The sequence below is a fragment of the Salvelinus fontinalis genome, chromosome 27, assembly GCF_029448725.1.
Source record: "Salvelinus fontinalis isolate EN_2023a chromosome 27, ASM2944872v1, whole genome shotgun sequence".
In the NCBI taxonomy this organism is placed as follows: domain Eukaryota; kingdom Metazoa; phylum Chordata; class Actinopteri; order Salmoniformes; family Salmonidae; genus Salvelinus; species Salvelinus fontinalis.
In genome coordinates, this window is record NC_074691.1 from 21,847,757 (window position 1) to 21,862,027 (window position 14,271).

Genomic DNA, 14,271 nt, shown 5'->3' on the forward strand with positions numbered 1-14,271 from the left:
TAATAAATACACAGTGAGTAACGATCACTTGGCTATATACACAGGGTACCAGTACCGAGTTGATGTGCAGGGCCTGCCTCTGATACCGCCTGGTAAAGAAGTCCTGGATGGCTGGGAGCTTGGTCCCAGTGATGTACCGGGCCGTACGCACTATGCTCTGTAGCGTCTTGAGGTCGGATGCTGAGCAGTTGCCATACCAGGTGGTGTTGCAGCCAGTCAAGATGCTCTCAATGGTGCAGCTGTAGAACTTTTTGAGGATCTGAGGACCCATGCCAAATCTTTTCAGCCACCTCAGGGTGTGGACCCCGAGGAACTTGAATCTCTCGCCCCGCTCCACTACAGCTCCGTCGATGTGAATCAGAGCGTGTTCGGCCCTCCGTTTCCTGTAGTCCACGATCAGCTCCTTTGACTTGCTGGCATTATGGTAGAGGTTGTTGTCCTGGCACCACACTGCCATGTATCTGACCTCCTCCCTATAGGCTGTCTCATCGTTGTCGGTGATCAGGCCTACCACTGTTGTGTCATCGGCAAACTTAGTGATGATGTTGGAGTCGTGTGTGGGTTGGGTCTGTATGTCTGTCCTACCCACAGTACTGGAGTCTGTCTGGGGCAGTGGGGCTGAGTCTTTGTCTGTGTGAGGCTGTCTGTCTGTCCATCTGGTGGTGTCTGTCCGTCCTACCCAGAGAACTGGAGTCTGTCCGGGTCAGGGTCTGTATATCTGTCCTACCCATAGTACTGGAGTCTGTCCGGGTCAGGGTCTGTATATCTGTCCTACCCATAGTACTGGAGTCTGTCCGGGTCAGGGTCTGTATATCTGTCCTACCCATAGTACTGGAGTCTGTCCGGGTCAGGGTCTGTATATCTGTCCTACCCATAGTACTGGAGTCTGTCCGGGTCAGGGTCTGTATATCTGTCCTACCCATAGTACTGGAGTCTGTCCGGGTCAGGGTCTGTATATCTGTCCTACCCATAGTACTGGAGTCTGTCCGGGTCAGGGTCTGTATATCTGTCCTACCCATAGTACTGGAGTCTGTCTGGGGCAGTGGGGCTGTGTTTGTGTCTGTCTGGGGCTATCTGGCTGCGTCTGTCTCTGTCTGTCTGTCTGGGTCCAGGCCTTCTGTCTCTATGTATGGGGAGGTTGTGGCAATGGCTTGGGTAGCAGTCTGTTTAGTCTGTTTCTGCTCTGGTCTGCTTCATCTGTTTGGGAGATATCATAACATCCTTATCAAACAGAAAGGAGAAAAGGACAGAGAAGAATGAATCTGTAGCTAATGATAATGATATCTAATGTCCTGCAATGTCTGTCTCTTCTGCTGCAGGTCTCTGTGACATCAACGAGGGTTCTGCCTCGGAGGACCGCTGCAAATCCCCCACTTCAGGTAAACTGTCTTTCAGCATGTTAGAGTTAGCATTATACTGGTACAGATGTAGGATCTTAATTTGATCACCCATTTGCAGGTGAACTTTCCTGCAATGCATTGTATGTAGTGTATTGGACGTTTAAAAATACTTCTGAAGTTTGTAATTTCCACTTTGACATTTTAGACTTGTTTTCCTTCACGAAAAATGTATCAACCCCTACACAAATGTATTATAATCCACATAATATTTCACATTTCCTGTTGCTGCAGGATTATTATCCTGCTGTAGCGAACTGGCTCAAATTAAGATCCTACATCTGTATCCGCAGCAGTTACAACACCCACTGAACCCAGAACAACTTGTTTAGTAACAGGTGGGTTGTTATGAGTTAAGGGACTCATAAACAAGCATGATTCACTTGAAGACCGTATGTTGAGCTAACCTGAATATTATGAATCCATGCTAGAAACAGGTAGTACATCTTTGCCTGCAATTTTATTGGAATGTATGTGAGCGATTTGGTTGCTTTTGGTGAATATGGTCCTCTCTGAGATGTCACACACACCTTTGGATGTGGGAACCTTTTTCTTGAAAACCAGAAGTGTTTCAGTTCTCTCTCTCTTTGATTTCACACAAACTATATTGAAGGGTCAAGTTTCCAACTGGAGTGTTTAGAGTTTAAATTAAACAATTTTTTACAGGTCTCTCCTGCTTTCAAGGAATAAAATATACTTTTAATAAAACATAAAGAAGAATAAAGAAGAGATTAGATTGATTTTGGCAGTTTTAATATGTTTTATCGAAACCTGAGACATTAGCAGTAAACTGCGGCGATGACACCATGATTTGGCGTTAACTAGACAGTTTATGACCATAAAACTCCCCGAATCAGTGAATAGGTACTCTATAGTCAGTCCAAGACATAAATGTAATGATTCCCACCAAATAGGACATTAGTTTATAAGGAGGGTTAGTTCATATGGACCTTCCCAAATCTTGGACTTTTTTAAAATGATACTACGATATGCCCACATAATTTGTTTTCTGTCTATTGATTTTGTCTGAGTCTTCCAGACCTCATTTTGACTTTTATACGACGGGATGTAGTGGTTTCCTTTCCAGTGGGTTTTACTCATATCATGCTGGGTCATTTTCAGATCTAGGAATGAAACAAAACTACAAACTTCCATGTGAGTTTCAATTGAGATCTGATCATGTAGCTAGGAGATGCATATTCAATCATCTGTATGTATTACTACACTATTACAGAACATGGTCACAAATAGATCAACAACAAACAATAACACTTTTCACACAACTTAACCCAAGCATTTGCCGTTTTCAGATTTGCACAATCAAAACGTTATGGTCCCTTCCACAGTTACTGTCAAGTTAAGGTGCTTCCTCAATGGCCCTGTCCTGGACGACTATTCTCAGTTTGCTAAATTAGCATTTGAGGTGATGAGGCATGCTAATTAGAGAACAACCCAGTTCCATCTCATTACTGGGAGCTTGACATTAACACACAGACACTGGGGCTAAAACACAGAGCTGAGCTGCATTTTAAAAGGTCACACAGAAAAAATAAGTAGCCCAGAGACTGAAGTCACACTGCTAGCTATGTTCCAGGTGTTCAGCCAACTACGCCAAAACCCAGTGTCTGGTGTCACTAGCTAGACACGGCCTCAGTTCATCTGCTATTTATGAAGATGGCATATCTGGTCTCCAGTCTTGACTTGAGCATATGTCTACTCCTAATTGAGATTCTAGAATCGTCGGGAGTAAACAAGGCTTTAAAGTTTTGGCCGCTAGGAAAATAATTAGTCTGAACAAAAATGTACACTATGTCTACAAATATTCTGCATGCGCCCAGGTAGTTGAAAATTAAGATTGAGGCAAATTGCTACCAATTGGTTCTCGTCTTACAATGATAGCAAGTAGAAAAACTCCTTTCACGAATGGACACATTTCGGGGAACTGTGATTGGTAGGCGGTATGGTAAAGTACCAGGATGTTTCTAACTGCACGTCTATCTACTTCCTCCCAAAAGTGTTGGCGTCAAACCATCAGCAATTCTACAATGGAGGTGGTAGAGGAGGTAAGAGTGGCCAAAGACATCAACCATGGAGTAGTTTGGGCAGGGATAGTACACTGTATAAGATAAGTTGTCAGCCACTGTTTTGTTGTAGCAACCTGTCTCTGTCTCACCTCAGTGGCACTGAATCACTGTTTGGCCTAGAACAAACCTTGAATAAAATCTTATACACACACAGACACACACTTATAATGGTATACCCTAGACCTCCATTGCATGCTACATGTTTGTAGCACGTATGTCACATTGTGAAATGTGCCTGTGGCAATTGTCCTTCAAAGATTGTCCCTCCTTCACTCCGGCTCCTGATTGGCTGTCTGTAGTTATGACATCACAGCAGTCTATTTGTAGTCACTCTGTACTTTCCTAACTCTGTCTTCTGTCTGACACCGTTGACTTTGCGACAAGATTTATATTCAGAACACTGTCATTCTCTACCTCATAGATTTAGGATAAATGGGCAGTTTAAGAAGTGTGTTATTTTCTTAAAAGACAAATAATTTTAAGAAATCTTTGATTTATGTGCAAAGCATCTCTAACATTAGTTAATAAATAATAGAAATGGACTGTAAGGCTAGTCAAATGTCAAAACCAAAACCTCACGAGGCTCCAAAAGTTAACATAGTTCTGACTACCTAGCTAAAAGTGCCTTGTAGGCCCTACCAGAGATGCATCTTTCCTGCTTGTACTGTACTGTATTTCCACTGTTTTCTTCCATCCTACTCACTTCCTGTTTCCTTCCTGTCTTTGGTGCATGCTCCTGTGGCATGGGGGTTCTGAATGAATGTGTATCTTCTTACTATTCCTCTCTTCCAGGACACTGTGTGTGCTATGTACAACAGCTTACTTCCTTGTTGTTATTTTGTCCGTCCCAGCATGCCTCTGTGATTCAACAGGGTTGTCTTCCTGTGATGCCCTAATACTTCCTTCCTGTTTAATTTTAAAGCATTTTGCCTCCCCTGAAGCACAATGAAGCAAACACCAACAGTTATACCAAAGCTTATGTGTGTAGTAATGCTATAAGCACAACCACATCCCAGTCCTAGCTGCTAGCTCCTAACTCCTAGCTCCTAGCTAGCTTTGCATGGCCTGTCGTGTTAGCTTAGGTGTGTGTTTGTAAAGAGGGGTGTTCTCTTTTTTCCAGCAAAGATGTCACGGAAATTAAGCTTGCCTACTGAGCTAAAGCCAGACTTGGGTAAGCCTTAACTTCGTGTTAACATTTAGCGTTTTTTTATTTATTTTTTCTCCCAAAACTGGACTTCACTGTATCCTTAAGTCCAAATGGTCTCCCGATATGAGCATCTCACGGGAATAATGTGAGTTCCATAGTTACTATCCATTAATAGAAGCTTATGTAGTTTTCTATAAGATTTTAGTATATGTATAATGCCCTAGAGGTGGCAAAGAGCCCTGTAGATGGGCTCATGACTACCAAAAGCATAGATACATCCTATATATTTCCTAAAAGATGCTGTCAGACTAACTGATGATCAGCATTTGGCAGTGTCTGCTACTTCTTGAGATAAACCTGGAGACAAGAGGTGGAGAGGACAGACATACAGAACATTTCTGTTGGGTATTTTGCTAACTGCTACGCTAAACTAACCAGGACTCTGTTGCACAATAGAGCTTTCTGTGTATGTGTGTTTTCTGCAGCATTCTCTTCCTATTTTCTATTTCCTACCTGTTTCTTTGTGTTTGGTCCTTTCCAAAAGTTGTAAAACTATTCTTGTAGGAGACCGACAGATATAAATACAGAAAGAAACATTGTTCTTTCATCTTTTTGAACTGCACAGTTTACCCAAAAACGAAAATCACAATTTCCTTCCTAGGACCCCAAATGGCAGAACCCCTAAGATGAGGAAGAGAGGATTTATTGGGGTCAGATCCTTATTGAATATGCAAAATCTGTCAAATGCAGCGAAATGATAGTCTCGTAAAATATTTTTGGAGGTGTCGACATATAACACACTAACTGTGTTGTGACATATGCTGAGTGTACAAAACATTATGAACACCTGCTCTTTCCATGAAATAGACTGAGCAGGTGAATCCAGATGAAAGCTATGATCCCTTATTGACGTCACCTGTTAAATCCACTTCAATCAGTGTAGATGAAGGGGAAGAGACAGGTTAAATAAGGATTTTTAAATCTTGAGACAATTGAGACACAAATTGTGTATGTGTGCCATTCAGAGGGCAAATGGGCAAGACAAAATGTTTTAGTGCCTTTGAACGGGGTATGGTAGTAGGTGCCAGGTGCTGAGTTTTTCACACTCAACAGTTTCCCCTGTGTATCAAGAATGGTCCACCCACCCAAAGGACATCCAGCCTAGTTGACACAACTGTGGGAAGCACTGGAGTCAACATGGGCCAGCACCCCTGTTGAACGCTTTCAGCACCTAGTAGAGTCCATGCCCCAACGAATTGAGGCTGTTCTGATTGAAAAACGGGGTGCAACTTGATATTAGGAATTTTCCTAATGTTTTGTGCACTCAGTGTATAACAACAGTGTTGTTTGTGATATATACAGTTTATAAACGTTTGTTTATTCATCTTTCCAGCAACTCACAGGGAGCTTATAAAACTGTATTAGCTTGTTATATTGACACCTGGTTTGACATTTTGATGATGTGTTGTTTTTTTACTAATGAATAAAACAAGTACACGGTTGTAAAGTTTTAGTGAAATCTTCCCATGGGTCTGTTTCCTACGTGCAAATCTTCTTCTGCCAACGACCAACCATTCATTTTATGAGTTCCATCTGCTCCACAGATAAAAAACAAGTCCTTTTCTATTTCTATGTGTCCTTACCCTTGCACCTGGACCTCAAACACTTAGTTTGCCACGTAAGGAGAAGAGTTTTCTTCAACAGATCAAGTTATTTTACAGCTGGTCTAATCTATTTTACTCAACATTTCACAAGGTGTTTTAGACCTCTTTAAAAGGAACGTCTGCTCACTGTTTTCTGCTCCTGTGTAATTGCTATTTTAGCTTAGTGATACAATAAAATGTCAACCGCAATGTTGTTTGTCAGAATCCAACTGCTCCCACCAATCATACAGCTGTTGTTCAGTGTTCATGTAGTGTATGTTTGTGTATAGTGTGTTTTCTCTCCGTGTGTGCGGGTGCTTTACCTCTCTGTCCTCTCCTCTACTGTTCTCCTGTCTGTATGTCCTCCACGGGGCGCCAACCCATTAGACCACCGGGACAACTCCTTCAGCCGGTCACGCTCCTCCTCCGTCACGTCCATAGACAAGGAGGCGCGCGAGGCCATCACCTCCTTCCACTTCTGTGAGACATTCGCCCGGAAGGGGGACAGCGCCATCACACCATGCCTGTACGTGGGAACCTCCCTGGGAACAGTGCTGGCTGTGGCCCTCAACCTGCCCCCTGCTGGGGAACAAAGGCTGCTGCAGCCCGTTATCGTCTTACCTAGCGGTGGGTGTCTGGGTTATGAGTGAATGGATTGGTGTGTGTGCTTGTGTGAGTATGTTAATGAACACGTAAGGAACGCTAACATCTCTTTGCTATATGTTTGCATGTTTCCGTACAAAAATTACATCCTGCTCTACACATAATCGACATCTGTACATACCGATAAATGTTTTATACATTCATTGCATTCGGAAAATGTTCAGACCCCTTGACTTTTTTTTACATTGTTATGTTACAGCCTTATTCTGAAATGGATTACATATTTTTTTTCTTCATCAATCTACACACAATACCACATAATGATAAAGCAAAAACAGATTTTTAGAAAACGTTTGCAAAACAACAACTGAAGTATCACATTTACATAAGTGTCCCTTTACTCAGTGCTTTGTTGAAGCACCTTTGGCAGCGATTACAGCCTTGAGTCTTCTTTGGTATGACGCTACAAGCTTGACACACCTGTATTTGTGGAGTTTCTCCCATTCTTCTCTGCAGATCCTCTCAAGCTCTGTCAGGTTGGACAGGAGGCGTCGCTGCACAGCAATTTTCAGGTCTCTCCAGAGATGTTCGATCGGGTTCAAGTCCGGGCTCTGGCTGGGCCACTCAAGGACATTCAGAGACTTGTCCCGAAGCCACTCCTGCGTTGTTTTGGCTGTGTGCTTAGGGTTGTTGTGGTGTTGGAAGGTGCACCTTCGCTCTGGAGCAGGTTTTCTATCAATGATCTCTCTGTACTTTGCTCCATTCATCTTTCCTTCGATTCTGACTAGCCTCCCAGTCCCTGTGGCTGGAAAAAACACCCCCACAGCATGATGCTGCTACCACCATGCTTCACCGTAGGGATTGTGCCAAGTTTCCTCCAGACGTGATGCTTGGCATTCAGGCCGAAGAGTTAAATCGTGGTTTAATCAAACCAGATAACCTTGTTTCTCATGGTCTGAGAGTCCTTTAGGTGCATTTTGCCTTTTACTTAGGAGTGGCTTCCGTCTGGCCACTCTACCATAAAGGCCTGATTGGTGGAGTGCTGCAGAGATGGTTGTCCTTCTTGAAGGTTCTCCCATCTCCACAGAGGAACTCTGGAGCTCTGTCAGAGTGACCATCGGGTTCTTGGTCACCTCCCTGACCAAGGCCCTTCTCCCCCGATTGCCGGGCGGCCAGCTCTAGGAAGAGTCTTGGTGGTTCCAAACTTCTTCCATTTAAGAATGATGGAGAACCACTTTGTTCTTGGGGGCCTTCAATGCTGTAGACATTATTTGTGTACCCTTCCTCAGATCTGTGCCTCGACACAATCATGTCTCAGAGCAATCATGTCTATGAAGAATTCTTTCCATCTCATGGCTTGGTTTTTGCTCTGACATGCACTGTCAACTGTGGGACCTTATATAGGAAAGTGAATGCCTTTCCAAATCATGTCCAATCAATTGAATTTACCACAGGGGGACTCCAATCAGAGACTTTTCCCAAAGAATAAGGTTGTAAGGGTCTGAATACTTTCTGTATGCACTGTAGATATATTTTCAACACACTCCATCCCACTTATCTGTCCAGGTACCCTGGCGCGACTGAAGGGCAGTATCCTGAGGATGGCCTTCCTAGACAACACAGGAACCTTCCTCCCCCCTGCCTTTGAGACCTGGTATGAGCCAAACGCTGCGGGCGCCGACAGTGAGGAGCGAGACAAGGCCCGTAAACGCCGCCCGGTCTCTGTGTCGCCCTCCACCTCCCAGGAGCTGCAGGAGAGCCAGTATGCGGTGGTGTGCTCTGAGAAACAGGCTAAGGTCATAGCACTGCCCTCACAGAACTGCATCTTCAAACACAGCATCACAGAGACATCGTTCGTCCTGAGGGCTGACGTGGTCCAGATGAACATAGGGAACTGTGTGGCCTGCTTCTGTGCTAACGGACACATCATGACCCTCAGGTGAGTCAGTGAGCCATACAAACAAACACACACGCACACGCACACGCACACACACACACACTGGTAAAATAGATGCATATGCTAAAGCTAACTGATAATCCCTGTATTACTATAAAGAGCTTAATGAATGCTACTCAAAGTTTCTACATGAAAAACACACTCAGTAGAATGATGTTGTGTTTGAGTAACATTGTGTTGTATGTGGTCTCTCTCTCTGTCTGTCTGCAGTCTGCCGGGGCTGAGACCGTTGCTGGATGTAAACTACCTGCCACTGACAGACATGCGGATAGCCCGGACCTTCTGCTTTACCAACCTGGGCCAGGCCATGTACCTCACCTCCCCCACTGAGATACAGAGGATCACATACAGCCAGGAGACCTGTGAGAACCTGCAGGTCAGGACCACATAAGTACACACACTCACACACATGTAATACAACTGCGTTAATATGTGTATGTGTGTTTCAGGAGATGCTGGGAGAACTGTTCACACCAGTGGAAACCCCAGAGGCTCCCAACCGAGGATTCTTCAAGGGCCTTTTTGGGGGAGGAGCAACTTCCCTGGACAGAGAGGAACTATGTAAGTGACACACATGGAACATAACACACACATACTATAGTGTACACATGCACAGAGAAACTATTGTATTTATATATTCAGTGTTAAGTTTGCTACATTAGTAGGCTCTCCCTTTCTCTTTCCCTCTCAATCTCATTCTCTCCCACTCTTTTTCCTATCTCTTTGTCTTTCTGGCTCTCCCCCTCCCCCTCTCCTCTAGTTGGTGAGACGCAGGCGGGTAAGGCGTCCCGTGGCCTTGCCCAGCACATCCCAGGTCCTCAGGGCCTGGAGGGCATGAAGGGGGCAGCCTCGGGCGTGGTGGCCGACCTGGCGCGTGCCCGGATAGCACTGGATGAGAGAGGGCAGAAACTGGGCGAGCTGGACGAGAGGACGGCTGCCATGTTGGCCAGCGCCGACTCCTTTGGCAAACACGCCCATGACGTAAGACGTTACATTATGATACAAAACTTAAAACTAATCTGAGATCACTTCATCCTGTAGGAAGGTGTTATATTATGAGGCTACACTGGAAAAAATAAGGAACCCACACTCACTGAAATATTCTTACGTTTTAATGTTGTTGTTTTTAGCAGCAGAGGTCAGAACAAACGGACGTGGTCAGAGCAAACAGCTTTCTTCAGCATTCAAACGCTGGTGAAGGCTGCCCTCGAAACGCTGACAATAAAAACGTAAAGAATATTTCAGCGAGTGCAGGATTTTCCTTTCTTCCAGTGTATGGCTTTTGAACTCTGCACCCAAATACTTTTTGTTACAACAAACTTTTGAGCTCAGCATGCCAATTCCTCATTTAATTCCTGTTTAATAACACAAATGTGTTAGTGTTGGAAATAGCCCTTTGAGCAAGACAATGGGGAGTTTTCTGTAAAACTAGTGTTCCATTTTCCCCTCTCTAAAGATGATGCTGAAGTGCAAAGACAAGAAGTGGTACCAGTTCTGATCTGAGAGGGGGAGCAGAGCCAAAGGGATATAGCTTCATCTGGACTCTACATGCCCCCCTCCTCCATCTCTCCATCCATCCCTCCTTCCATCTCTCCTTCCTCCGCTGGACACGTGGGATGCTCTTTCCTAGCACAATGTTGTATACTGTACCTCAGTCATAAGGTACAAACTGAGGAACGGACTGGAGAGAAAAGAGGTGTTCTCTTTTTTGTTATTGTTTGTTTTTCCCATCTGTGACCTGCCGATTGACTGGAGCTCTGGGGTTCCCTCATCCTCATTCGGCAAAATGTTCTGTGCCGTTGTCTCTGCTACAACCAATCCGGGGCATATACTAACAGACAAAATCAGACACAACTGAGAGAAAAAAGAAACAATGAAGAAACAACAACAACAAAAAATCTACATGTAAAAAGAGGAAAAAAATTATATATATACATAATTATATATACATAAATCTATATAAATGATCAACGCTGTATTCACTTCCTACTGTCAAGTGCAAAACAACAAGAGGACAACTTTACAGGTGGAGACAGACTGGTGGTGTGAGGGGCAAAGGAAGCCCTACTCAAAGTCACAGGAGGTGATATCATAGTTGCAGGATTAAAAAACTGGTAATTCCAATGTACACTGGATCCCCTCTCCATGCTCCGACTCTCCTCATCATTTAGATTCACTGTTTTCATATCGTTCCCAACTGTATTATACATGTTTTAAAGGTAGAGTCAGCTGTATGACATAGATGCACAAAGTAAACAGCATAGTGGGTCAATTTCTGCAGCAACTAAGAGCTTTGGAGCACGAGGCTAAACTTCTCAGCTGTTTTGGTCCCGTGGCTACCATACTGTAAGAGCGCAAAATGAACCCGAGCACAGGAGCAGATACTGTGTGTGATTATGTGAGAGCGAAGTCTTGTATCTTGCTCATTGCCATAGCTGTGGTGCTGCTCGTGCAATGTAATTTCGCTGACTCTACCTTTAATTTATCTCTTCTTGTTTATTGTTTGTTTTATTCTGTTATTGTAAATCTGTTTTTCTTTTTCTTAGCTGTCGTGAACATTGTGAATGATGATATGTTTTTATTTGGTCATGTTGCCAGTATGTTTTGTGGCTTTGTTAAACTCCCATAAAGCTATCCTTATAAAAAGGGCTGGATTCAAAAACAGGTCATGGATATAAAATACATAGATTTATCATTCAGATCAGTACACGTCACCATCCATAATGTTTCATATCAGGTGTCACACACATCAGAAATCTTGAAGCAAGATCAGAACTGCTGAGGCAAGACTGTCACTGTCTCTGTCTCTCCCTGAAGTGTTTTATTTGACATGTAAATGCTACCTTCCTCCCTGACCTCATCATGCCATTAACATCTGCTACAGTTTGGTCTTGTTAGTGACCCTGTATGAAAGATGTCAGTGTTACAGTAGGCCTATACACTGCTGGTCTATCCAGACCTATTGGATTGATATTCTGGAGTAAATATACTCTATGGACATGTGATCCTGAAGTGCACGTGAACTTGGTGATTACTATTAACACATGGGAATAAACCTATTTGTTTGTGTTCAAATATGCAGGACTATATATACAGTATGTACGTTCACGCAAAGTCATACGTTTTTGAAGACTGAAACTTTTCTAGTTTTCCTTGAGAATTGTCCGTAAAATATTTTGTCAGTTTGAGTGGTCTGTTTATTGACATTTTATTTATTTAAATGTAAGAGACGCTGCTATATGTGTGGTGTGTCAAAACCGTCTGTTGTTTAGAGATCTGTTTCTATCCCCATTTCAGTGGTGAAAGCACTCATTTGTATGTCCTTCAATGTTCTGCCAGGCTTCTCTGTCGTTCTGTTGTAAATAGGTAAATAGTTTGACAATCTAAGACCAATTGGAAAAGTGTTGGGTGTTGCTCAAGCAAGCGACTCAAGGACAGCTGCCATATTTTTAATGACGCCAAAGAGTTACTTTAGCTTTCGTTTCCTTGTTCCATTACTCAACTTGGCATTCCAGAAGTTTCACTAATTAAAATACAATAGGCATAGGTCTATATGGGGCCTTGGGAACTGTACATTCTGACCCGGTCACTGGGCTAGGTTCCCTTCTCAAGGAGAGTGGGATATGCAAAAAAACAAACATTTCCAATTCACACATGCGTATTAATACACACTTGTACATGTGTGAAATAGGACAAATATAAGCACCCACCAAATGATTATTATTAGTGAGGGTAGCAAGTTTTTAGTATGGAACAGCCATTGTATTCACAACATTGTGCCCATCATAAAGGTTCTAAAGTGGTATTTGGCTAACTTCTAAGTAGCCTGCACCTTCTCCTAAATGGACCATAGGAGCATTCCACTGTTGCTATGACCAGCACAGTATCTTGAATGTTCAACTTTGTGGTCTATGAAAAAATGTTGTGCTGTATGATCGATAATGACTTGTTTTCTTGTCTCAAAATGCTTGATTTTGGTGACCAATCAATCTGTGTCAAATCAATTGTGGAAAATCAGCAAGAAAATATGGGAAGAAAAGAAATAACACAGTAACCACAGTAACAACAAAGTAAGCACAGTAATGACACACTAACCACAGTAACGAGAGGATGTCTGCATCAGCAGGATGATGCAACCTCTGTGTAATGTGGCTCCATCATAGACCGGACTCGTATGTTCAGTGTCTCAGTCTGCTCACATCATGCTTCAACTCTCCCTGGCTTGTCTTCTAATTGCATTCTCCTTCTACTCCAGTAACAGTTCGAAGTGGCTCATTTTGGAGATGCTAACTTGCAGGTTTGGTCTCTTTTTCTGTGTTATAGTATGCACTGTTGTGTGGTTGTTGATAGGTAGCCCTGCTTCAATCTTCCAAGGAGAAAAAATTACTTACAAAAAAAATGATTAAGGTCCTTCCCGTTCATTCTAGATCTCTTTTATTTTTCAGATTTTCGATGAGTTTTCTCTTGTCTTTGAGTGAGTTGTTTCTTGCCCACACACTCAGTACGCAGTATTCTTCTTACCTGGTATTATTCATACTCACAAGAGGGAGTCTGTCCGCCATAATGCCATTTCTGTCTTGGATTTAACAGTTATCAGTGGGTTGCAGTATTTTCTCATTGTAGCCAATTTTCTTGTACAGTTTTATGCAAATTTCACATGGATGTTTATGACTTTATCTGCCGCCACAAACAATTTAGAAATAATTCTGTAGATAGAAATTACTGTGCAATGGAAAATAAAAGTGGAAAACATGCATACCTTTGGTGTTGGTTTATTCTCCATGTTTCTTCATGAAGACAACGGTGAATGCATTGTGTCCTCTTATTCAGGGAGGTGCTGCTCCTTTCATTATTTATCAATAAGTCAGTATTAACACAGAATAACTGGTTACAGTACTGACTTGAGGCTGAAGCTATAGTCATACAGCATTGATATAACATCTGGGATATCTAAAGGTGAGTGCCTCAGACAGTAACATGTAGTTTGAGGGTTAAAGCTGAGCATCAGGATGATCTCATCAAGGTCAAGTCCCAGAATCCAGACTCCAGGCACAGTTAGTGATGAATCAAACATGTTCACTAGATGGCAGCAAACACTCACATATCAGTTCCATTCATTTGAGTGGAATCCAGATAGGGTCACTAAGACACAAGAGCATTGGTATGGTACTGGGGACTATTCACAGTGGGGATAGTGGGGATACTGGGGATAGTGGGGACAATTAATAGAGGGGATACTGGGGACTATTCATAGTGGGGATACTGGGGACAATTCACAGTGGGGATACTGGGGACTATTCATAGTGAGGATACTGGGGACTATTCACAGTGGGGATACTGGGGACTTTTCACAGTGGGGATACTGGGGACTATTCATAGTGGGGATAGTGGGGACAATTCATAGAGGGGATACTGGGGACTATTCACAGTGGGGATACTG

The 14,271-nt window shown here is 43.1% G+C and overlaps 1 protein-coding gene across 8 annotated transcripts in view; it reads left to right on the forward strand.

Annotated features, from left to right (window-relative positions):
- The window catches only part of LOC129825296 (syntaxin-binding protein 5-like), a 169,260-nt gene extending 155,675 nt beyond the window's left edge, over nucleotides 1–13,585 (forward strand). For 2 of the 8 annotated variants that reach the window (XM_055885280.1, XM_055885281.1), the window contains exons 19-27: nucleotides 1,320–1,379; nucleotides 3,413–3,460; nucleotides 4,602–4,651; nucleotides 6,616–6,898; nucleotides 8,441–8,813; nucleotides 9,042–9,207; nucleotides 9,281–9,392; nucleotides 9,592–9,812; nucleotides 10,288–13,585. In XM_055885280.1, the coding sequence (XP_055741255.1) occupies nucleotides 1,320–1,379; nucleotides 3,413–3,460; nucleotides 4,602–4,651; nucleotides 6,616–6,898; nucleotides 8,441–8,813; nucleotides 9,042–9,207; nucleotides 9,281–9,392; nucleotides 9,592–9,812; nucleotides 10,288–10,329 (1,355 nt within the window). In that variant the 3' untranslated portion in view covers nucleotides 10,330–13,585. The remainder of the gene's footprint in view (nucleotides 1–1,319; nucleotides 1,380–3,412; nucleotides 3,461–4,601; nucleotides 4,652–6,615; nucleotides 6,899–8,440; nucleotides 8,814–9,041; nucleotides 9,208–9,280; nucleotides 9,393–9,591; nucleotides 9,813–10,287) is intronic. The other 6 variants (XM_055885283.1, XM_055885285.1, XM_055885287.1 and 3 more) reach the window with 4 other exon arrangements.
- The last annotated feature ends 686 nt before the right edge of the window (nucleotides 13,586–14,271 follow it).